Source organism: Electrona antarctica (assembly GCF_951216825.1).
Source record: "Electrona antarctica genome assembly, chromosome: 5".
Classification (NCBI taxonomy): Eukaryota; Metazoa; Chordata; class Actinopteri; order Myctophiformes; family Myctophidae; genus Electrona; species Electrona antarctica.
The window spans coordinates 22,325,192-22,351,935 of NC_136810.1; the positions used below are offsets into that span (position 1 = coordinate 22,325,192).

General features: G+C 46.3%; 2 protein-coding genes across 2 annotated transcripts in view; both read right to left on the bottom strand.

The window, feature by feature from the left end:
* Positions 1–26,744, bottom strand: part of pkp3a (plakophilin 3a) — a 486,421-nt gene that overhangs the window by 247,963 nt on the left and 211,714 nt on the right. The window lies entirely within an intron of this gene.
* LOC306923736 (anoctamin-3-like) overlaps positions 1–26,744 on the bottom strand; it is a gene marked incomplete at both ends in the record, with an annotated part of 87,932 nt that overhangs the window by 21,303 nt on the left and 39,885 nt on the right. The window contains 6 exons of the mRNA XM_079502009.1: positions 5,145–5,251; positions 7,526–7,660; positions 8,220–8,264; positions 10,397–10,497; positions 16,690–16,848; positions 17,990–18,126. Of these exons, the coding sequence (XP_079358135.1) occupies positions 5,145–5,251; positions 7,526–7,660; positions 8,220–8,264; positions 10,397–10,497; positions 16,690–16,848; positions 17,990–18,126 (684 nt within the window). The remainder of the gene's footprint in view (positions 1–5,144; positions 5,252–7,525; positions 7,661–8,219; positions 8,265–10,396; positions 10,498–16,689; positions 16,849–17,989; positions 18,127–26,744) is intronic.

Genomic DNA, 26,744 nt, shown 5'->3' on the forward strand with positions numbered 1-26,744 from the left:
GGTATTCCTAAACATAACCTCAGTAAATCTATGCCTAATCCTAAACATATTCCTGAACATAAGTTACGTATAACCTCAGTAAAACAAATACAAGAATATAAGAACAATGGGGGGGCGAGCGAGTGGTCTGCGAAATGAATGGAGGCGAGTGTGCTTTTGGGCGAGCGTTCCGGTTACCCTGAAGTCTAATCGAACTAGACGCCTACAGTAGCAGCATAGTCGAGTTTTCATTGAAGAGGTGACCACCGAAACAGTGGTTAGTAAAAACAGAGAGATGTGTTGTGTGAGCGCTGACCACCGCGGCATGACGTCATGTTGTAGTTTTCGGTGGTCACCTCTTCACCGAAAACTGGACTATGAATGGGCCTTTAACCTCCCTGCCAAACTATAGTGTCTAGACGCCTACAGCAGAGTGTTAAGGCCTAGTCATAGTCCTGTTTTCGGTAACCTCGCGTCATCAGGCATTCCACCTCGGAGGAAAGCCTGGTCTGTGTTACAAAAGTGCCGTGTGAACCGGATGATATCGTTACGTCATATTGTAGTATTGTTTTGTCGTCATCAGGCAGGAAGAATCAAACGGAACTTCCTTTTCCCTCAAACCGGAAGAATAACAATAAAAGCTCTCGTAGCCTGTAGCTTTTATTGAGAAAAATCGGTTTGAGGGAAAAAGAAGTTCCGGATGATTGTTGACTACAAAACAATACTACAACATGACGTCGCGATATCATCCGCTCCTGACCGGATCATAAACCCGAAAAGGAATGCTGCCCAGGCTAAGTTTTCGGTGATGAGGTGACTTACGAAAAGGTGGCCACCTCGTAAGGTGGGATATATACGGCCGATTCCTACCCGGCCCACTGGGCCCACAGTGATTATGATAAAACACAGATCCAACCCAGGTGCGTCTCGGTTCCTGGGTATTTTGGGAATCTCTGGGGGGCCTGTGAAGAGCTCTAGTCTCCACACACACACACACACACACACACGCACGCACACACACATACGCACCTTCCCAGGAGCTCACAGACTGGGAGAGCAACTGCCGGTCGCGCCGACCGTAATAATTAAGTAGCGACAGACAACAAAGAGGTGGAGCTGTTGGAAAATAATGGAGGACAAGTAACCAGCAGAACGACACACTCGCACGAGAGACATGTTTTACATTAGCGTGCGTGCGTGCGTGCGTGCGTGCGTGCGTGCGTGCGTGCGTGCGTGCGTGCGTTGGAGGGAGGAGGTATAGAGGGTGACTGCCTGACTCATTCACACACAAAGGAGTGACATAAATCAATAGTAATGATTATGGGAAAAAAATGTACATGAATCCTTCAGACGGAGAGGGTTTTTTCTCGATGTATTGGTGTTGGGGAGGGGGGCGGGCGGGGGGCTGTAATGGGAATTTTAGAATGCCAACTACAGTGCCAAATATATGCATTATTGTGTATTTATCTTCCTTCCATTAAGTCTCTTTGCTCACCAATGTGCTCAGTCTAATTCATGCAGCTGTCAATCTAACAGCTGACTTGACTCCTCCACGCTGTCAGCAAAGGTATACTTATTTGTGTGTCGCCCTTATGTTTAGTGCAGATCCGTATATGGACATTCAGTATAGCTTCTCTGTTAAGACAAGACTATAAGGACTGTCTGAGAATGTTCCTCACTCTCTGTATGTTGTTACTCTGCCTAATCTTCTTAATAAATTCTCAATACTTCACCCTGAAGAACTTTGTCATTCCTTCATCTTTGGAAGATTATGTAATCTACAACATATGGTGACGAGGATGTGATGAATGCTTTGCTGTAATCAACAGCAAACACTTCATTTTAAAGAACTCAAAGATGAAGGGATTTCTCCAGGCGGACAAAGACGAGATGACCACAGAAGCAAGCTATGCAGAATCAACAAGAACTGATCATCAACTCTACAAGACTCTACAAGTCTACAAGATTGAACTCTACAGGATTGAAACCTCACAGATTGACAATAATACAATTCTGTGATGACTGCAAGGACTAATTTCAACAGCCAGTGATGATTAGCAGAGATATGCTTTTCACTAGCAATGTCTGCTACACCATGACACAAGAACCTACAAGCTTCAAGTGCCTACAGAGGAGCCATGAGAACAGCACCGCCACCAACAATGTCAATACTGTCACCATGCACCAACGGAGGTAACAAAATCGACACCATGAATGACACCAAGAGACTTTGCCACAGCAGGAGAACAAGCCACAGATACACATGCACACACTCATGTGGGAGCCATTGAACACTGGAACTACGAGCTCTATGGAGATTGCTGGAAGACACATTAACCAAATAGACTTGTGGGTCAACTGAAAACAGAGAGAAAGGACTGGACTATTTAAAATGTGGAACCTTCGGGGTGAGATCTGCATAAAATCGAATCTAGTGAGCCTACGTATCAAATAGTTCCTGTCTCTTCAATGTGTTTCATGTGATATGTTTGATACCTATCTGTATCTAAACACTGCACCATGTGAGGTGGCAAGTAATTATTTTTATTTCCATGTAGTGAATTTCCTGAGTGATGACAATTCCATTTAGCAAATTCCACGTGATGATATATAAAAATAAAATAGTAATAGATAGCTGTATCAACATGTACTTGCTTTAATGTTTATTCATTTGTCATTCTATAAATCTCCTGTGGCATGTAATGGGAATTTTAGAATGCCAACTACAGTGCCAAATATATGCATTATTGTGTATTTATCTTCCTTCCATGAAGTCTCTTTGCTCACCAATGTGCTCAGTCTAATTCATGCAGCTGTCAATCTAACAGCTGACTTGACTCCTCCACGCTGTCAGCAAAGGTATACTTATTTGTGCGTCGCCCTTGTGTTTAGCACAGATCCGTATATGGACATTCAGTATAGCTTCTCTGTTAAGACAAGACTATAAGGACTGTCTGAGAATGGGGTTGAGGAGGCTTGCGCCCGGAGGGGCTGGTGGAACAGGCAAGGAGGCCTGTTCCTCACTCTCTGTATGTTGTTACTCTGCCTAATCTTCTTAATAAATTCTCAATACTTCACCCTGAAGAACTTTGTCATTCCTTCATCTTTGGAAGATTATTTAATAACAGGGCGGGGGCGCGAGACATGGCCAACGCATTTCTGTGGCCCCCTACATGGGGGTACCCTGATATGGCTATCCTGACGGCAGCCAGACCCCTGGACAACCAACAGTGTTGATGCCACGTTTGGTGCGGATCGGAGCAAAGGTTGTGCCGGCCTCGCCAGTCTGGATGTTTTCGTTGGTGACGTCCACCAGCCAAGTATGCATTAAGCAGTGGTGGATTAGCCTGGCTAATAAACCAGACTAATATCACACAACACTGTCGCGGTATATTAGTCTGGGCTGGCTCCACTTGGATTTCATTTCCCGGGGGGCGGGTTCAAACATTTTCTCTTTGACGCAATTGGTCAGAGCTACTGTCAGTCAAAAGTCTCAAGCATTGAACGTCACTGTACCAAAGCCCGCCCATATTGCATACCGTGTCCCGATTGGTCCGACCTGTTCTCGGTTGTAGGAAAGAGGCGTGCTACTGAGCCTCGCCAGACCGTAATCCGCTGGTAGGCAATTTTGTTTTGCCAACGGCTGATTCGGTCTGGTTTATTAACCAGGCTAGTGGTGGATAACGTGCTCATACTACAATGTAAATGGTAAATGGTGCATTTACTGTATATAGAGCCTTTATCCAAGGAGCTAGATTGTGCATTACATTCACCCATTCACACACACATTCATACACCGATGGCGGCGGAAACCATGCAAGGCACCAACCTGCTCATCGGGAGCAATTAGTGGTTCAGTGTCTTGCTCAAGGACACTTCGACACTAACTCTGGGGGAGCCGGGGTCGTAAACAACATATGTGACAGTTTATGATCGAGGCTAGGTCATTGAATTTTAGCGAGTTGAGAAAACAGGCTTGAAAGGTTCACTTCTGTGGACTCTAACATTACACCTAGCTACATGTTTAAGCATCACATGTCGATTTCAGCTCTAACATTTATTTCAGACATGCTCTAGTATGAGAAGAGTCTACCTGTGCTAATAGCTCATTTTGGATTAAAAAGAATAATAAAGAAATAAAGTTGTTCTCCTCTCCTGAACAGTTAGTCTTGCCACATGACTGTCTCTGTATCAAAAAGAGTCGCATATATCTGTCCGTCAGTCCGTCCACTACTATGGTCATAACAACATATATATGTCCGTCAGTCCGTCCACTACTATGGTCATAACAACATATCTGCCCGTCAGTCCGTCCACTACTATGGTTATAACAACATATCTGTCCGTCAGTCCGTCCACTACTATGGTTATAACAACATGTATCTGTCCGTCAGTCCGTGTAAATTACATCAGACGTCATTGCTGGTATTGGATGTATGTAGATAATTAACACCCCGAAACACACAGTATTTAGGACCATTAAATCAGGGCACCCAGCGATTTGCAGCTACGGAGCACATTTCAAGGTGCACAAGGCGACATCTTGGATGTAGCTGAAGTAGCTAGATGTAGCCAAAACACCCCTGAGGCGATCGACAACAACGGTTAGTATATGATTACTTCTAACGCAACTAGCGACGGGACCGCGATGGGCCGTCAAAAAACATAATCTTTGGTTTAGAATTGGACGGATTGATTTAGATCAAGAGTTATTCACGTTTGAAGATTTTTCCTCTCATCCACTAAAATGGAGGGGGACCACTTTGGATGACGTTCCAACCGGAAATGACATCAAATGCTGCCCAACGGGCGCTCCCAGCCTGTGGAGCGGTGCGGCGCTCGGTTATGATATGATTAATGACCTCCGTTTTGCCGCTCGAAGTGTTAACACAACACGGAATGAGGAGATGGAATGGATGGATGGATGGATGGATGGATGGATGGATGGATGGATAGATGGATGGATGGATGGATGGATGGATGAGAACAGAAATAACTACATCTATCACACATACATTCACCATGGTTGCTCCGTGGACAGTGAACAGTTTTTTTAAAACAACAGATGGTTGTTTTAAAAAACATGTTTGTTTCATTATTGTGTAGAATTATGTTCTGACTTATAATAATAACAACGACAACAATGATAATGACAGTCTTCCTACCCATCTTGGACTTGCCGTCCTCGTACTTGGTTCGCTGCAGTACATGGTGGACTATCCTGCTTCTGGTGGAGTTGGAGAAGAACGTCTTTCTGTTGCTGATGCTGAAGCTGTAGAGAAGAGACCCAACACAACATGCATTATGTTAATGAAGACCCAACACAACCTGCAGTATGTTAATGAAGACCCAACACAACCTGCATTATGTTAATGAAGACCCAACACAACCTGCATTACCGGTATGTTAATGAAGACCCAACACAACCTGCATTATGTTAACGAAGACCCAACACAACCTGCATTATGTTAATGAAGACCCAACACAACCTGCATTATGTTAATGAAGACCCAACACAACCTGCATTATGTTAATGAAGACCTAGCACAACCTGCATTATGTTAATGAAGACCCACCACAACCTGCATTATGTTAACGAAGACCCAACACAACCTGCATTATGTTAATGAAGACCCAACACAACCTGCATTATTTGAATGAAGACCCAACACAACCTGCATTATGTTAATGAAGACCCAACACAACCTGCATTATGTAAAGGAAGACCCAACACAACCTGCATTATGTTAATGAAGACCCAACACAACCTGCATTATGTTAACGAAGACCCAACAGAACCTGCATTTTGCGTGCGTGCGTGCGTGCGTGCGTGCGTGCGTGCGTGCGTGCGTGCGTGCGTGCGTGCGTGCGTATTAACCAGACTAAAACTAAGACGAAGAATGTTCGTCAACTACCTTTTTCCACTGACGAAAACAAAATGGAAACTAAATAAAAACTAAGCTAAAACTAACTAAGCTATGATGACAACGCGTCGCGTTGTGAGCTTGTAAATCAGATAAGTAAAAAATCAGCCATTACAACTATTAGTTGCGCCCGTCGCCCAGGACGAAGTATTGTCCAAAAGACGAAGTTTATTGATACGAGAACGGATCGCCTGGCTGTATAGCCCACCCGCGCCTGCTGGGCTCTCCTCGGTGACGCGCAAGAGTGAGACGTCATCCAAAAACTCCCTCCTCTGTTTAGCTGATGAAAACGAAAATCTTAAAACGTTCATAACTCGCGATCTAAATCATCCCGTCTTTTTCTGAAAAAAGATCCTGTGTTAGACGGCATTACCGGTATGTTAATGAAGACCCAACACAACCTGCATTATGTTAACGAAGACCCAACACAACCTGCATTATGTTAATGAAGACCCAACACAACCTGCATTATGTTAATGAAGGCCCAACACAACCTGCATTATGTTAATGAAGACCCAGCACAACCTGCATTATGTTAATGAAGACCCAACACAACCTGCATTATGTTAATGAAGACCCAACACAACCTGCATTATTTGAATGAAGACCCAACACAACCTGCATTATGTTAGTGAAGACCCAACACAACCTGCATTATGTAAAGGAAGACCCAACACAACCTGCATTATGTTAATGAAGACCCAACACAACCTGCATTATGTTAACGAAGACCCAACACAACCTGCATTTTGCGTGCGTGCGTGCGTGCGTGCGTGCGTGCGTGCGTGTTAACCAGACTAAAACTAAGACGAAAAATGTTCGTCGACTACCTTTTTCCACTGACGAAAACAAAATGGAAACTAAATAAAAACTAAGCTAAAACGAACTAAGCTATGATGACAACGCGTCGCGTTGTGAGCTTGTAAATCAGATAAGTCAAAAATCAGCCATTACAACGCCATCAAGGCCCACCAAAATACATTTTAGTCCACTAAATCAACTAGCTTTAGTCACCTATAAAATCACAAGACATTTAGGTGACTAAAACTAGACTAACACTAAAACATTCCAGGTGACTAAAACTAGACTAACACTAAAACATTCCAGGTGACTAAAATGTGGCTAAAACTAAATAAAGTTTTATTCCAAAGACTAAACTAAAATAGAAATGTGCTGCCAAAAACAACACTGGCATTAACTGGTGCGTGCGCGCGCGCGCGCTCGCTCGCGCGCGCGCGCGCGTGCGTGCGTGCGTGCGTGCGTGCGTGTGTGTTTGTGTGTGTATTAACTGGTGCATGCATGTGTGTGTTTGTGTGTGGGTATTTACTTGGTGCATGCGTGTGTGTTTGTGTGTGTGTGTATTAACTGGTGCGTGCGTGCGTGCGTGTGTGTGTTTGTGTGTATTAACTGGTGCATGCGTGTGTGTGTGTGTGTGTGTGTGTGTGTGTGTGTATGTGTGTGTGTGTGTGTGTGTGTGTGTGTGTGTGTGTTAATTGGAGCGTGCGTGCGTGTGTGTGTATTAACTGGTGCGTGCGTGTGTGTGTGTGTGTGTGTGTGTGTGTGTGTGTGTGTGTGTGTGTGTATTAACTGGTGCGTGCGTGCGTGCGTGTGTGCGTATTAACTGGTGCATGCGTGCGCGGCTGAAGGGCGCGGTGTAACAGTCGCTCTCCTCCAGGTCAGGCAGAGCCTCCTTGTCCAGCTTCATGGGGTTTCTGGGCAGCCAGGAGCGGAGCTGACACCACCGCCGATGGAACTTGCTGCAGCACATACACATACACATACACATACACATACACATACACGTACACATACACATACACATACACATACACAAACACATACACGAACATGCACACACGCATACACATACACATACACATACACATACACATACACATACACATACACATACAATTTAGGCATTTAGCAGACGCTCTTAATCCAGAGCGATTTACATTAAGCAAGAACAAAAAGCATGGCTATACATCAGTATTATTACTACTACTACAAAGTAGTTATCATGAAACATGCGTAAGCTAAGAACATAACAGTGGAATATATCTATATAATGAAACTATATGTATAAACTATACATATATAATATACTATACTATACCATATACATATATACTACACACACACACACACACACACACACACACACACACACACACACACACACACACACACACACACACACACACACACACACACGCCAACACACACACGCACACAAGTAAGTCAGTGACTTGCCTGTTTTAAAATATCAATACTGCAAAATAAACTTAATGGATTAAGGTACAGACTTGTATTTACCTGCTCATGGTCTTGCCCTTCCAGTCTGTGAAGTAGGATTTCTTCCTGAAAACAACAATTAATTTAACCCACGGATTCAGGCGAAAACTCAACAACCTAATTATTGACTTATGACATTTTAAAACAGTAATCCTGCTGTTTTAAGCATCCACTCTAATTCACCTTATTATCAAGTCCCTGACCTCGTGTACATTTCTTTTTTTGGCAAGCTCTTCAGACAAATGAGTGGTCTTCAGGTAAATCCGACACCCGGAGTGAATATCTAAATATGCATGATTTCCCAGTGTATTTTTGGTTTCTGCCTTGAAGCTGAAAGTCAAAAAGTTCGAAATACACCACATTTTGTGACATCTTAACCCTACCCTAAATCACGGCACTCCATCTTTAACGCTGGATACTTGTAATAGTAATGTTGGCTAGCAACAGTGTTGTTTTTGACAGCAAATTTAGATTTTAGTTTTAGTCATACTCTCTTGAATAGTTTTCACATTTTAGTCACCTGGAATGTTTTCATGTTAGTCTAGTTTTAGTCAACTAAATGGCATGCGATTTTAGTCGACTAAATCTACAGTTGATTTAGTCGACTAAAATGTTTTTTGGCGGGCCTTGATGCCGTCGTAATGACTGATTTTACACTTGCTAAAAATAGCCGATCTATGGCCTGGGCCGTGGCTCAGCGGTCCAGGCACCTTGGACCTAGGCAGTGTGCCGTGGGTTCGATTCCCGATCTCGACGGCCTTTACTGCATGTCTTCCCCCCATCTCTCTCTCCATTTCCTGTCAGCCTACTGTCTCAATAAAAAATGTAAAAAAATAAAGTTTTTATTTGTTGACGAAATTGTCAATATATTTAGTCTTAGTTTTAGTAATCATAGCTTAGTTTTCATTTAGTTTCCATTTAGTTTTGTCAGTGGAAAAAGGTAGTCGGTCCGACATCTCTCGGTACTGCTCGGGTCGGGTCCGACATCTCTCGGTACTGCTCGGGTCGGGACCTCTTATTTCTAACAATAGACTATATCACTATACCGAAGTCCTATAGCCTCGGTACCAGGCTTTCATTTTCATTTTCGTTTCAATGCGTTGCGACGCATTGTGATCTTGTAGATCTACTATTTCCAAATGGCCAAAATGAATATAGAGATGAAGTGGTTAATGTATGTTTTGTAATAATAATAATAATAACTAGAAAAAGTGCCCCTCGGGGCACAGGTCTCCACCAGGCCAGGGGTTGTGGCCTCCTGGTGGTGCTATAATAGGCCAATGTGAAAAGGGTGCCATTTCTTCATACGCCTTTGATGACAATTGGATGGTTTTGCAAAAATCAACCTGTTGGTGGCGCTATAACAGGCCAATGTGAAAAGGGTGGGATATATTCCTCAGCCTAGTAAGAAAATGTGTGAAAGATTTCACGTAAATTGCATGCTGTGTTCATGATTTGAGGCTTTTGTTCAAAACGGGGCAATCTTGCAAACTGTGAAAGCCAATTATAGCCAATTAGGATGGAATATGAAATATCGGACGGATCCGACTTGAGCACATGACCATAGAGATACTGTGTAACGATTTGTGTTACTCTGGAGGAGTAATATCAAAAAATGTGTTTTACAAAAGTCGGCCTCCTGGTGGCGCTATAAAAGGCAGATGCGGAAAATGCAGGTCAAAGGTTTGTCCTTGGCCTCTAGGGAGTGTGCATGCAACGTTTCACGCAGATCGGTGCAGTTTTAGGTAAAAAATGTGAAAAGCTGCCTCATGGTGGCACTATAACAGGCCGTTCTGGAAAATGTGGGGCAGAGGTTCATCGTTGGCATCCAGGGAGTGTGTGTGCAAAGTTTGGCATCGACCGGGTTAACGGTGCCGGAGATTAGCTGGCAACAGACGGACGGAAGGACGGACACACACACGGACGAGTGCAAAACATACTCTCTCCCCAGACAATAATAATAGTAGTATTAATAGTAATAGTAATAGTAATAATAATACGTTTTGTAATAATAATACAGATATTCAAAGTAGCAAATGATTGTAAGTGGAGTAAAAGTACAATATTTGCATCTGAGATGTAGTGGAGTATAAAGTAAAAGTAAAGTAAAAAGAAAAACCTCAAAATTTGACTTTAAAATTTAAATTAAGTCAATTAAGTAGTATTAAGTATACTTAAGTAAATGTACTTATAGTTACCTGAAGGGCATGCGTATGTTCATCTGCTCTGCATATTTGCACAGGGTTTCCCAGGGAGCGTGGATCTTCACAAACATGATATCGTTGTTGGTCAACGAAGGCTAGCGAGGACCACACGCACACGCACACACACACACACACACACACACACACACACACACACACACACACACACACACACACACACACACACACACACACACACAGCACAGCGGTAAACGTGTGGCTCCCAGGCGTTCAGTTGCGTCTGTGTGTCATCATGGTGTTAAAAAAAACAAGCAATGTGACACATTCTAAAAGACAAAATACATCAGAACAGAGACAATACTAGACTGCACTCGGGTGAGGTTGGCCAAATTGCGTCTGCTGTGTTTGTGTATCAACAATCTTTTGCCATCACCCCAGGATACGTAGCCTGGCTCCAGCCCTGAATCGCTAGCCACGCCCATTAAGAAAATATGTTCTGGCGATTCAGGTCTGGAGTCTCTGCCTACAGCGGCGTTAGTGTCGTTCAGAAATCCGATCACAGCAGCTGATTGGCCATCAGCCCCGTCACTCGACAGCATCAGACAACAAACATGGCTGCCCCCACTGCGGTGACTCACGACCGTATCAATCTGGCTATTAAATCGGCGTATGATAAATATATAGTTTCTTTACAGAAACGACAGGTTTTATAAACATCATCCGACATATTTTACTGCTTTTGTTCACATGCTAGTAGCGGTTTCTGTCAAGTCCTACTTCTGTTCACATTCAAAGGGCATAAAGGAGATAACTTTCCAACTCAATTCAACTTGTATTTTCTGTTGCTCTGTTTATTGGCCTCACTTGTTGATTGGTTGGTTGGTTCAGTAATTAGTTATAAGTTGTGAACCTTTGAAGACAGAGAAAACTAAAGTTAACAACAAAATGATAGTATTCCTTTTAAACAACGTAATTCATGTTTTTCAAACAATTCATGTTTTTAAACCTTTAAATGTCTATTAAACAAGTCAATTGTTAAAGTCAACATTTAGAATCCAGGAAACCATTAAATTGCATAAAGAACTAGAAACAAATTTCAGGAAATTTGACTGGGTGCCTACAGCTCGCCAAGTCTGTGCAGCATTTGAGCCACGGACCACCATTTGATGACATTTAGCCTCTCAGACCCTGTAAGGGTCCATTTGGTTGACTTTCAATGGGGTATTTTGTCTAAGTTTATTGCACATTACGTTGCCACCAACATTCTAATGCTAATGCTAACATGCTAATGCTAACATGCTAACATGCTAAAATGCTAACATGCTAATGCTAATATGCTAATGCTAACATGCTAATGCTAACATGCTAACATGCTAATGCTAACATGCTAATGCTAACATGCTAATGCTAACATGCTAACATGCTAATGCTAACATGCTAATGCTAACATGCTAACATGCTAATGCTAACATGCTAATGCTAACATGCTAATGCTAACATGCTAATATGCTAATGCTAACATGCTAATGTAAACATGCTAATGCTAACATGCTAACATGCTAATGCTAACATGCTAACATGCTAATGCTAACATGCTAACATGCTAATGCTAACATGCTAATGCTAACATGCTAAGGGGTCCATTTGGTTTCGCTCAGGGGGGCGGCCCGGTTCTGGCGAGCCGCCCCGCATCCGAAACGGTTGAGAAATGACAGAGTTACGTGTTTCCCCGAATTTCTCTATTGACTTTCAATGTGTGTGTGCGTGCACATGTGTGCATGTGCGTGCATGTGCATGTGTGCGCGCGTGTGTGAGAGTTGGTCAGGTGACCTTGAATCATTAACAAAGTATCATTTTCACCTGGGCTAGTCTATGCAAATGCAAACAGTATTGCAAGTTAAAAGCCCACTGACTCTCTATGAGAGAACGTATGTCCGAACAAATTGCTCTATCGCAAAAAGTTAAAGTCGAATGCGATTTTTGTTTTCCCCGTGAGTGACCCGAGGCATTGAGGTACGCCGTGTGCGATCGTGGTATTGGTACGATAAAAAACGTGGTTATAAGAGCGAGTTAAGAATTGTGCTTGTGATGAAAAAATTGCTGACTCATTCAGGCATTTAACATGGAGTTTATGACACATTATGATGGTACACCTGTCGCTTTCAGGGCTGTAGTTCACGTACTGTATGTATCTGGGCTATGGTTGTGACATTGGGTGAAAGAGGACGAGTGTGGCTACAAAATTACCGAAACCCATGCGTGTAAAGTGAATATTTTGGCCGTGAGGACGATTTGTTCGGAGAATTTCGGTATAGTCTTCACATTGGCTTCTCACTCTGATCCGCTCTCTCTCTGGGCGTGCGACACTCTGAGTCGAGAATATTGCTCAGACCACACACACTTTGAACTGCGATAGCGGGCAAACCGTGCAACGTATTCGAATTCCGTCTGAACCACCACAAAGTCGATGGCCTCGTGTGCTGTTTGACCTTTAAATCGTGTTTCTACGTAACAATATGCCAGAGCAATGTGGCTCCAAAGTAACGTGTCGTTTTCTGTTTTTACCCGCGTTTCTCCATCGACTTTGAATGGGGCATTTTTCGCGTCGTTTATTGCGAATTACGTGGGCACGGTAACGCGAATCGGAAAGAAAAGCACAAGCACACCATTCCCGGCCGAGCCGCACGTTTTGATGTATATATTGCGGGGCTTTGGCAAACCGTGCGGCCGGCCGTAGACGTCGAAGTTTCGCGTATTGATTATAATAATTATTAAGTATGCGTTTTAGATTTCAACCTGTGTTTCTGCCATTGCATGGCAGGCACCCAGAATAATAAAAAAAAGAAGAAAAATAGCTGATCTACAAGCTTGTATGGCTCTTTTTCCACATAAATCCATTTTAACATGGTTCGGTGAAATCCGGTGCCATCTCTATTATGTATAACTCTTGTGGCCTCTGGTGGGCGAGTCCGAGGTACTGCAGCAATAATTGAAAAGTGCCATGGATGGAACATATGTACCAAATAATATGACGTCATACTGTTATTTGTTTTCGAGCTATATGCGAACAATATCTGGCCACATATATGCATACCCACCTAGGCACGTGACGTGACATACCCACCCACAGACACCCAGCCACCCATGCACATACCCACCCACAGCCACCCAGCCACCCATGCACATACCCAAATTAGGCCTGTCCCCGACTAAGAATTTGTATAGTCGAAATTAATATGAATACATTGGCTGTTAGTCGACTGAACCCCCCATAAAATGACAGATCCACAACGCGCATGGGGCAGCCCATTTTATGGATCATGGAACGAACGTACCGGTATGCTGTTAGGTTGTTGCTGGCCCCCCTCTCTTTCTCTCCCTCTCTCTCTCTCTTTCTCTCTCTCTCACGCGACTCTCTCTCTCTTTCTGACGCGCGTTAGAGAAAGACGCTTCGTTCAGGCTTGAGTCATTAGCCAGATTGAGCACAGCAGGTGAGATTCTGGAGTCTATCAGGCCAGCGCACTGTGCGCAGCTATTTATTCAAGGAAGGCACACACACACACACACACACACACACCACATGGCACATGCACATTGGAGATTGATTAAAAACAGTCATGTTCAAATGTGTTTATGTTAAATAAGCACCGACCAGGCCCCCACAGACCTAATGGAATGATACAAAAACAATTTTTATTTATTTTTTATTTTTTTGTGAACATCGATTGTCAGTCGACTGAGACCCGTTCTGATCGATTAGTCGACTATTCGACTAATCGAGGTCAGCCCTAATATCCACCCACAGACACCCAGACACATACCCACCCACAGACACCCAGCCACCCAGACACATACCCACCCACAGACACCCAGCCACCCAGACACATACCCACCCACAGACACCCAGCCACCCAGACACATACCCACCCACAGACACCCAGACACATACCCACCCACAGACACCCAGCCACCTAGACACATACCCACCCACAGACACCCAGCCACCCAGGCACATACCCACCCACAGACACCCAGCCACCCAGACACATACCCACCCACAGACACCCAGCCACCCAGACACATACCCACCCACAGACACCCAGCCACCCAGACACATACCCAGCCACCTAGACACATACCCACCCACAGACACCCAGCCACCCAGACACATACCCAGCCACCTAGACACATACCCACCCACAGACACCCAGCCACCCAGACACATACCCACCCACAGACACCCAGCCACCCAGACCCATACCCACCCACAGACACCCAGCCACCCAGACACATACCCACCCACAGACACCCAGCCACCCAGACACATACCCACTCACAGACACCCAGCCACCCAGACACATACCCAGCCACCTAGACACATACCCACCCACAGACACCCAGCCACCCAGACACATACCCACCCACAGACACCCAGCCACCCAGACACATACCCACCCACAGACACCCAGCCACCCAGACACATACCCACCCACAGACACCCAGACACATACCCACCCACAGCCACCCAGACACATACCCACCCACAGACACCCAGCCACCCAGACACATACCCACCCACAGACACCCAGCCACGCAGACACATACCCACCCACAGACACCCAGCCACCCAGACACATACCCACCCACAGACACCCAGCCACCCAGACACATACCAACCCACAGACACCCAGCCACCCAGGCACATACCCACCCACAGACACCCAGACACATACCCACCCACAGACACCCAGCCACCCAGACACATACCCACCCACAGACACCCAGCCACCCAGACACATATCCACCAACAGACACCCAGCCACCCAGACACATACCCACCCACAGACACCCAGCCACCCAGACACATACCCACCCACAGACACCCAGCCACCCACAGACACCCAGCCACCCAGACACATACCCACCCACAGACACCCAGCCACCCAGACACATACCCACCCACAGACACCCAGCCACCCAGACACATACCCACCCACAGACACCCAGCCACCCAGACACATACCAACCCACAGACACCCAGCCACCCAGGCACATACCCACCCACAGACACCCAGACACATACCCACCCACAGACACCCAGCCACCCAGACACATACCCACCCACAGACACCCAGCCACCCAGACACAAACCCACCCACAGACACCTAGCCACCCAGACACATACCCACCCACAGACACCCAGACACATACCCACCCACAGACACCCAGCCACCCAGACACATACCCACCCACAGACACCCAGCCACCCAGACACATACCCACCCACAGACACCCAGCCACCCAGACACATACCCACCCACAGACACCCAGCCACCCAGACACATACCCACCCACAGACACCCAGCCACGCAGACACATACCCACCCACAGACACCCAGCCACCCAGACACATACCCACCCACAGACACCCAGCCACCCAGACACATACCAACCCACAGACACCCAGCCACCCAGGCACATACCCACCCACAGACACCCAGACACATACCCACCCACAGACACCCAGCCACCCAGACACATACCCACCCACAGACACCCAGCCACCCAGACACAAACCCACCCACAGACACCTAGCCACCCAGACACATACCCACCCACAGACACCCAGACACATACCCACCCACAGACACCCAGCCACCCAGACACATACCCACCCACAGACACCCAGCCACCCAGACACATATCCACCAACAGACACCCAGCCACCCAGACACATACCCACCCACAGACACCCAGCCACCCAGACACATACCCACCCACAGACACCCAGCCACCCACAGACACCCAGCCACCCAGACACATACCCACCCACAGACACCCAGCCACCCAGACACATACCCACCCACAGACACCCAGCCACCCAGACACATACCCACCCACAGACACCCAGCCACCCAGACACATACCCACCCACAGACACCCAGCCACCGACACATACCCACCCACAGACACCCAGCCACCCAGACACATACCCACCCACAGACACCCAGCCACCCAGACACATACCCACCCACAGACACCCAGCCACCCAGACACATACCCACCCACAGACACCCAGCCACCCAGACACACACCCACCCACAGACACCCAGCCACCCAGGCACATACCCACCCACAGACACCCAGCCACCCACAGACACCCAGCCACCTAGACACATACCCACCCACAGACACCCAGCCAACCAGACACATACCCACCCACAGACACCCAGCCACCCAGACACATACCCACCCACAGACACCCAGACACCCAGACACATACCCACCCACAGACACCCAGCCACTATGCGTGCGTGTGTCTATACCTCCTTCTCCAGCATCATGCCTTCAGCGCGGAGGTTCTTTTCGAAGGTGCATCTCTTCTCCACCTGCGGACTGGACTTCTTATAGACCAGGATGTAGTCGATGCGCTTCTTCCCGTCTCTGAACAGCAGCCCAGAGGGCGTGTGGACCGGACTCTTCCGCTGTAGGAGGAGTTAGTAGTTTAACCCATTTAGACCTATACGTTCGATTCTACAAATGTCTTCTAAATCAGGGGTTCTCAACGTTTTTGGCTGGGGACCCCCAGAAATGCTTTGGCCATGTCTCGCGACCCCCACCACCAATACAAACTGACTGCAAAAATAACCTTAATAATAGAAAAAAGAAATATATATATATATATATATATATATATATATATTCAAAGATTTGTGACACATTTTCGCGATTTTCTAAAATAGCAGGCCTACAAACTACGAGCTTGTAGATCTACAATTTTTCAATGGCTAAAGTATAACATAATGCTTAAAACACCAAAAGGGGTTCCCGCCCCGAAATGGGTTGGGCGACTTTGGGCGATGATGGAGAGGGTCAATATATTTCCACTACTCACTCCAGAGGGCCACTATATATTTCCACAAAAATAGCCTAACCGCACGCGGAAGTCACGGGTGATTTGTAACCGGCAACGCATGTCTGGGAGCGACTGTGATGCCGGACTAATGATTGGTAAGATTGTTGGTATACGTCTGATAAACGTGCCTCCAGTCTGGCCTGTTGTGTCACCGTGGGTTTAGGTTTCTGGTTTAAGGACTGCAGTGTTTTGGTACCATACAATTGTATGCATAAGTACAGAACAAAGAATGTTTGCTTGCTTTCGCCATCTTTGTTGAAGAAGAGTCTGGGCCTTGGGCTAGGGTTAGGTACCTTGGGCTGTGGGTTGTGTGGGGTACCTGTGGGGTACCCGCAGTGAATCTGTGCGGGCCTCCAGTCTGGCCTGTTGGATTAGGTTTAAGGTTAAGTACCTGTGGGGTGTGGTGGTACCTGTGGGATGTGGATACCTGTGTGGTGTGGGTACCTGTGGGGTGTGGGGGTACCTGTGGGGTGTGGGGATACCTGTGGGTACCTGTGGGGTGTGGGGGTATAGTGCGGTGTGGGTACCTGTAGGGTGTGGTGGTACCTGTGGGATGTGGGTACCTGTGGGGTGTGGGTACCTTTGGGGTGTGGTGGTACCTGCAGTGAATCGGTGCAGGCCTCCAGTCTGGCCCGTTGGGTTAGGTTTAGTTAGGGTTAGGTACCTGTGGCATGTGGGTACCGGTGGGTACCTGTGGGGTGTGGGGGTACCTGCAGTGAATCGGTGCGGGCCTCCAGTTTGGCCCGTTGCGTCACCGTGGGTTTCTTGATGAGCAGCGACTCGTCGTTGCGCGCCTCGCAGGTGGTCGACTCGGACTCGTCCATGTACAGCTCGCTGAGGTCGTGTTCTGTGGGACAGGAAACAGGATGTTACATCACAGGAAACAGTGTAGGTTACATCACAGGAAACAGAGTAGGTTGCATCACAGTTATTTTCAACATCAAACATCATAAGAACAATACACTTTACAATAAGCAACATTACACAAGAGGGTGTGCTTTACCGTCATTAATGGCATGCCTGCGTTTCTGCAGTAACGAGACGATAGGCCAGTTCTGTAAGCAGGAACGAGACGATAGGCCAGTTCCATAAGCAGGAACGAGACGATAGGCCCGTTCCATAAGCAGGAACAAGAAGATATGCCAGTTCCATAAGCAGCGTTGAATTGCCATTAATGAACGGTAAAGCACGACCCCTCGTGCTTTACTAAGGACATCTAAGGACATTTTTAACCCAAGGAGTGTTTTTCATGCGTCACATGATACTTAAAAGCATAATTAAATTTAGAAAATGTTGCCTTATAAGTTGTCAATGGGGCCATCTTGGATACAGTCAAATTTAGAGTATTAGCAGTGAGCAGATCAGGGTAGATTTTTGCGTTTCTTTCTGTAGACTACGCGCAGATAAGTTGAGGGGCGACAACGCAAGCGTATTTACGTGGGCGCGGTCCTTTTTTTTTTTTTTTAAAGGTTTATTTATTGATAATGCAGACATCATCATTATTCAAAACAATGAATTACAGAATCATGATTTCCTTTTTTTTTTTTTAACAAGACAAGACAAACTCAAAAGAAAAAGACAAAAAACAGCAAAAACAAACCCCCCCACCCACCCCCCACCCCAACCCCAGAAAGGTAAACTACACAGCTCTCATTACTCTGTATTGTACACAACACCACTTGACAACATCTCGGATAAATAAATAAAAATAACAATATAAATAAAACAAAATCAACCCAGAGGAGATATTGACGGAAGAACCTCAAAGAACCTACCCCATATTTTTTCAAAAGTAGCAGGCTTTCTCCTTACATTGTACAGTATCTTTTCAGGAGTACAGTATGATGAAAGCTCATTCAGCCAGTGTCTCTGTGAAGGTGAGTTTTCAGATTTCCAATTAACCAAGATGATTTTCTTCGCAGCTGTACTGGCGAGTAACACAAAATACTCTTTATAATAATTTGTGTTGATCAACGTAACGTCACCCAGTAACCAAATTCTTGGATCATGTGGTATTTCAACCTCTATGATATCAGAGACAGTAGACATGATGAACTTCCAGTAATCAATCAGAAGTGGGCAGCTCCATAACATATGTAATAGGCAGCCTTCTGTTATCTTACATCTTTGGCACATAGGGGAAATGCTCCTATCAATCTTGTGTAACCTGAGTGGGGTAAAGTAAGTCCTGTGAAAAATGTTAAACTGCATCTGTCTATGTTTAGTAGAAATCAGAACCCTCTGAGCCCTCTCTAAAATTATTTCCCAATCATCATAAGTGCATCCCAAGTCTGTCTCCCATTTATGTTTAATATTCAATGTATTGTAAATTGGTAAATTATTATTTAGAATACTATATATGGAGGAAGTTAATCCTTTAGTTGAGGTGATAAGACTACAAAACATGTGATCCTCCAGGGGGGATTTTTCCGGAATATTCGGGAAATCTATAGATTTTGCTTGAATCCAATGTCTAATTTGAAGATATTTAAAGAGGTCATGGTTACGTAAATTAAATTTGGCTGACAGTTGTTGAAAACTTGATACTACATTGTTGCTGTATAAATCCCCCACAGTCCTGATTCCATTATTAACCCATCTCTGCAATACTCCATCAGCTATGGGATAAGGAATTGGGCGCGGTCCTTTTGTCACGCACCTGCACGCGCATGACTGAAGTAAAAGATGCAAGTAGCCTATATGCTTAAATCCATATTTAGAAAATGTTTCAGACGTAAAAAATAAAAATAAAAATATGAGATGATGGAATGATGATGGAGGATGACGGTCATGGAAGGGGAACATTCTGAAAACTTCATGGGCAAAGATGATCAACTTAAAAATCAAAAAAAAATAGGTCCAAATGACCTCTCAGTCATGCGAGTGAAATGTATAATGTACCGCTGTTGGCTGGTGATTCCCTGCATTCATGGGCTAACGGAGGTCTCTGGGTTCAGCTGGTTCTGACAGCTGTGTGTGTGTGTGTGTGTGTGTGTGTGTGTGTGTGTGTGTGTGTGTGTGTGTGTGTGTGTGTGTGTGTGTGTGTGTGTGTGTGTGTGTGTGTGTGTGTGTGAGAAAGTTATAGAGAGAGCAAGAGCGTGAAAAGCAATTACAGGCTGACAGCGTGAAACAGTTTGATTAAATACACATCATGCTCGGTGCGTCGCTTTGCGACGTGTCGACATGATGTTAAAATGACACAGTGCCTCTGTGATGGGATGCGCGTGTGTGTGTGTGTGTGTGTGTGTGTGTGTGTGTGTGTGTGTGTGTGTGCGCATGCAGTGCATGTGACAGGCTGCCAAGGATAGCCGCAGTAACCACAGGCAGTAGACTGTCTGGCTGTCTGTCTGTCAGTCTGTCTGCCTGTCTGTCTGTCAGTCTGCCATCTGTCAGTCTGTCTGCCTGTCTGTCTGTATGTCAGTCTGCCATCTGTCAGTCTGTCTGCCTGTCTGTCTGTCAGTCTGCCATCTGTCAGTCTGTCGACTTTCCATTCAACTCCCGCTGACCTGTCATTCTCCACTCAGCCACCGGATGGCCTCGGACTAGTGGTTCTCAAACGTTTTATTATTGTTATTTTTTCAACCTTACAAGGGCCATCAGTTAGTTTAATATGCAAGATTAGGGCACAGAACACTGTACACACCCTCAGTGTTGGTTGAACTCTGAGCGTGTACCAGGGGTCACCCTCAGTGTTGGTTGAACTCTGAGGGTGTACCAGGGGTCACCCTCAGTGTTGGTTGAACTCTGAGGGTGTACCAGGGGTCACCCTCAGTGTTGGTTGAACTCTGAGGGTGTACCAGGGGTCACCCTCAGTGTTGGTTGAACTCTGAGGGTGTACCAGGGGTCACTCTCAGTGTTGGTTGAACTCTGAGCGTGTACCAGGGGTCACCCTCAGTGTTGGTTGAACTCTGAGCGTGTACCAGGGGTCACCCTCAGTGTTGGTTGAACTCTGAGGGTGTACCAGGGGTCACTCTCAGTGATGGTTGAACTCTGAGCGTGTACCAGGGGTCACCCGCAGTGTTGGTTGAACTCTGAGGGTGTACCAGGGGTCACCCTCAATTGTTGGTTGAACTCTGAGCGTGTACCAGGGGTCACTCTCAGTGTTGGTTGAACTCTGAGCGTGTACCAGGGGTCACCCTCAGTGTTGGTTGAACTCTGAGGGTGTACCAGGGGTCACCCTCAGTGTTGGTTGAACTCTGAGGGTGTACCAGGGGTCATCCTCAGTGTTGGTTGAACTCTGAGGGTGTACCAGGGGTCACCCTCAGTGTTGGTTGAACTCTGAGGGTGTACCAGGGGTCACCCTCAGTGTTGGTTGAACTCTGAGGGTGTACCAGGGGTCACCCTCAGTGTTGGTTGAACTCTGAGCGTGTACCAGGGGTCACCCTCAGTGTTGGTTGAACTCTGAGGGTGTACCAGGGGTCACCCTCAGTGTTGGTTGAACTCTGAGCGTGTACCAGGGGTCACCCTCAGTGTTGGTTGAACTCTGAGGGTGTACCAGGGGTCACCCTCAAGTGTTGGTTGAACTCTGAGCGTGTACCAGGGGTCACCCTCAGTGTTGGTTGAACTCTGAGGGTGTACCAGGGGTCACCCTCAGTGTTGGTTGAACTCTGAGGGTGTACCAGGGGTCACCCTCAGTGTTGGTTGAACTATGAGGGTGTACCAGGGGTCACCCTCAAGTGTTGGTTGAACTCTGAGCGTGTACCAGGGGTCACCCTCAGTGTTGGTTGAACTCTGAGGGTGTACCAGGGGTCACCCTCAGTGTTGGTTGAACTCTGAGCGTGTACCAGGGGTCACCCTCAGTGTTGGTTGAACTCTGAGGGTGTACCAGGGGTCACCCTCAAGTGTTGGTTGAACTCTGAGGGTGTACCAGGTGTACTCAAATTGACCCTTATACGGGTCCATTTGGTTCCACTTGTACACTGTCAGGGTTAAGGGGGTCCTTGCAATTAAACATTTGAGAATCACTAGTACTAGTTGGACTCCTAATGTGCCATACATAGTAAATCAGTCAAAGGTCGACATCATACATAGGCAACTGGCAGCCCCCACCATCACTTAATGCAGCCCATAGGTTAATATCAGAATACTGATATATATTCATTATGCAAACATGACCCGCTTTAAGTACTTCAATCTATATGTAGCTGTTATTGTCTTTTTTTGTGTCCAATGTATTTGGATTTAGTTCGCAAAGTTAACATAACTATAACTAAATGCATTTGAAATTAAATAAAAAGGTTACTTTTCAGGATTCCAATTAAAAAATGGCAAAACAATTATTCAGGATTTCAATTCAAATATAGCAAAAAATATTATATTTTTGCTACGACAGTAATATTCAATGTGGCCCTCTGGAGTGAGTGTGGAACTATAGTGGCCCTCTGGAGTGAGTGTGGAACTATAGTGGCCCTCTGGAGTGAGTGTGGAACTATAGTGGCCCTCTGGAGTGAGTGTGGAACTATAGTGGCCCTCTGGAGTGAGTGTGGAACTATAGTGGCCCTCTGGAGTGAGTGTGGAACTATAGTGGCCCTCTGGAGTGAGTGTGGAAATATAGTGGCCCTCTGGAGTGAGTGTGGAACTATAGTGGCCTGGCACAGGCTGCGAACCCACTGCAAATGTCACATTGCAGCTGAAAGGCTGAGGATGGGCATGGTGCCTCAACCTCTCCATGAGGCTGAGGATGGTGATGATGCCTCAACATCTCCATGAGGCTGAGGATGGTGATGATGCCTCAACCTCTCCATGAGGATGGTGATGGTGCCTCAACCTCTCTATGAGGATGGTGATGGTGCCTCAACCTCTCTATGAGGATGGTGATGGTGCCTCAACCTCTCTATGAGGATGGTGATGGTGCCTCAACCTCTCTATGAGGATGGTAATGGTGCCTCAACCTCTCTATGAGGATGGTGATGGTGCCTCAACCTCTCTATGAGGATGGTGATGGTGCCTCAACCTCTCCATGAGGATGGTGATGGTGCCTCAACCTCTCCATGAGGATGGTGATGGTGCCTCAACCTCTCTATGAGGATGGTGATGGTGCCTCAACCTCTCCATGAGGATGGTGATGGTGCCTCGACCTCTCCATGAGGCTGAGGATGGGGATTAGTTTTCTATTTAGTTTTCGCCAGTGAAAAAAGGAAAAAAGGATTTTCCACAATAGTTTTAGACTAAATCAACACTGGCTCGCACATACGCATGCACGCATACATAGTGTCCTATGCATTACATCACACTGATGACACACCAACTGGGAGTGGTATGGGATCTCCATCTATTTACTACGTACATTTCATCAGCTTGAAAGAGTTAAGGGATCTCCATAAGTGGCAAAGCGTTTCAGACAATCGGCTTGGTTAGATTTCAGGGATTTACATATATGGGCATACCAGACACACACCACACGCACATGCAGAGGTTCTTGGATTCATAGCTTCAGTATATAAAGAAGAGTAGCAGGACGATCCAGTGTTAGCTCCGGGGTGTAGAGCTGTACAGGTGTTCTCGCGACATCGTTTTGGATCAATTCAACAGAGCCGATCGCTCAATAACAACCGTTCAATAACAACCACAGACAATCCATAGCAAACCGGTGAAGACGTGATCGATGACGGCAGCACTAGGACTCGCCCCTCTCCGGGCATGGGCAGACTTCTTCGGTCGCTTCTCCAGACCGAACGTGAAGGACCTGGCCAAGTGGAACGACAGAGTCGTCCACAACCTGCTCCAATATCAGACCAACTACTTCGCCGTGGCCGCCGTGGCATTACTGTTCCTGGTGCTCGTGAACCCCACGGGCGCGGCAACGGGCGTGGCCGCCATCACCTTCTGGTCGACGCCGTGGTCCAAGGACGCCAGAGCCGCCGTCCTGGCGCTCAGGAGACGTAGCCGGTTGGGGTTCATGCTGGCCTCGATCGCGCTCAGCTACGTGCTGATGTCGGTGCTGTGGGCGGTGGTGCTCCTCGCGGCGGGGATGGCGTTCCAGCTCGTGCTGGTGTTCGCCCACGCTTCGCTCAGATGCCGCAGCGCCGACAACAAGACAGAGAACACGGTGAAGGAGGCGGGGCTGGAGAGGTCACCGATGGGCGTCTTGCTGGCAGCCGTCAACGGGTATTTTTAAAAGGAAAGGAACGGACACAGTGAACCCACTGCAATGGTCACCTTGCAGATGAAAGTTGATACCGTTAAGTTAAGAAAGAGAATGGGCTCCCCTAGTGTGTGTGGGTCTGGAGTGTCGTTTGAAATAACCAATTTCTTTCAACCTATATAAAAAAAATGGAAAAAGTGGAAATAAAAAGCTGAGATTGGAAAACAACTAAACAAAGATAAACTGGCGCTGTGATGTCCTCCCAACATTTGAGAGGGGCTGAGGATGGGCATGGTGCCTCGACCTCTCCATGAGGATGGTGATGGTGATGGTGCCTCGACCTCTCCATGAGGATGGTGATGGTGCCTCAACTCTGGAGGTCTTCCTGCATCGTCCCAGTACCCGAGAAGAGATGGTCCCAATTCCGACTGAAATAGAGATGGGTTCCACAACACCTGCCACTACGGGGCCCACCTGCCTGGACCTCCTACAGTTTGCATACACCTTGTGGCCATGGGAACTGCCCATAGATCCGAAGTCCCGTTAGTCCGAACATGCATTAAGGTTGGCGAACATGCACTGCTCCCGTGCTTGCGGTTATGTTTAGGTTAGGGTTAGAGATAGAGATAGTAAGGGATAGTAATTTCGGAAAAATGAACCTTCTGACTAATGACACGGCAGGAGGATGCCATCATCTAGAACCCACTTTACCAAACAGTGGTCCCACAAATGGCCCCAAACATTTGAGTTATTTTTAATTATTATAATTTCAAAACGTAAAAAAAACAAAGTTTGCATGAATTAATACCAAATTAAAAATTAAAAATATTTTTTCTTAGTAATTTCTTGAATAAATATAATAGAAATTAAAAAATAAAACAGAAACAAATTCCATAATAATTTAGAAAACAAATGTTTTAGTAGTGAAAATATCAGACCTACAAGCTTCTCAACGTACTGCCTTGCGCCACATTGAGAGCTTGTACATCTTCTATTTTCACTAATTTGGGTACCAGAGGAATGTATTTTGGGTCACGGGGCTAAAAGTTTGGGAGCCACTGATCTAGAAGTTTCCATTTGGTGGTCCGAAAAGATATTGCATGATGGTGACCCTGAGCAGTATGTATATGATGACGTATCAATGTTATAAGTTAACACAATTGGTGTCGGGATGGATTGCTAATGATGTGCCCACACGTCGTACGGTCTGAACCAGTTGATGGGTTACTGGGTGACACCCCCCACCCACCCAGCGCATACTCCCTTTTCACCCCTTCTTCTGGGTTGGACAAGTGTGACGACCGGGGGCCTATTAGAGGCCTCTGTGGCACCGTTTAGCGCCATCTCGCATGCAAGGTAGCGTCACCTCCATGCACAACCCATACCCCTAGCTATTCATTTCGATGGAAGTTGCTCAGTGGCGTTTGAAGCACCCGGTAGGAAGTCTGCCACCTGGGCGGTGGCGTAGCTAACGGGCACAGGTGGCACCTGATGCTATACTATGATGCAAGCGGCCCCTCAGACTCGCCACATTCAATATCCGGACTCTTGCTGCACCCATGAGCAGTAGAAAGCAGGAAGGAGAACGTATAGGGTGAAGACTGAGGAGCTAGCACTGACTGCAGAGATCATATGAACCTGAAGTTGGATAGGAAATTGTGGAGGGCATAGCGATGCAGGAATTCCGAGTTGGTGTTGGCTAGACCTCACTCTCGCAGCAACTAACACGTCAGGAAGTCTGCCCGGAAGTCTGCGCCGTCTCAACTTTGAGGTCAACGTTTGCGTCATGACTTCACTGAACGTCCTGTAGTTCCAGATTTAGCCAGTAGGGTATTTTGCGGCTTGGTGGCGTAAAAATCCTCTCTTATGGGGGTCATATGTTTTCAAATGGGGGTCTGCGGGATAGTTAGTGTCAATTTGGGGGTCCTTGACATGAAAACGTTTGGGAACCACTGATATATACGTTGGTTTTTCCTTCCTTTTCTTGTCGCTCTTGGAATGAATTCAGAGAATTTCAGACCGGGAGTCTGAAGGAGAGCTTTGGAATCCTGCCCGCAGGTTGTTTGTACCTCTTCCAAAAGAAACAACAACTAAATGGAATAGAGTGTTTTCATCCACCAACAACAGCAGAGCCATTAGTAATCTTCCAAAGTGGAGTGAGATAATGGAGGGAAAAAAAGCTGTTCTTGAGCAGACACTAATTTTCATTCAATGAATTACATTCTGCTTTCAGTACGTGCCACTAAGGGACAGAGGCAGCTGAAAATGTCAAGGCACTCGCGTGAAACAAAAAAAAAACACGAAAGATAAAACGACGCGTTCTTTTTTTTATCCCACGATTTTGCAACCCATTGTTTCACCCAGTGTCAATTATCTAATGT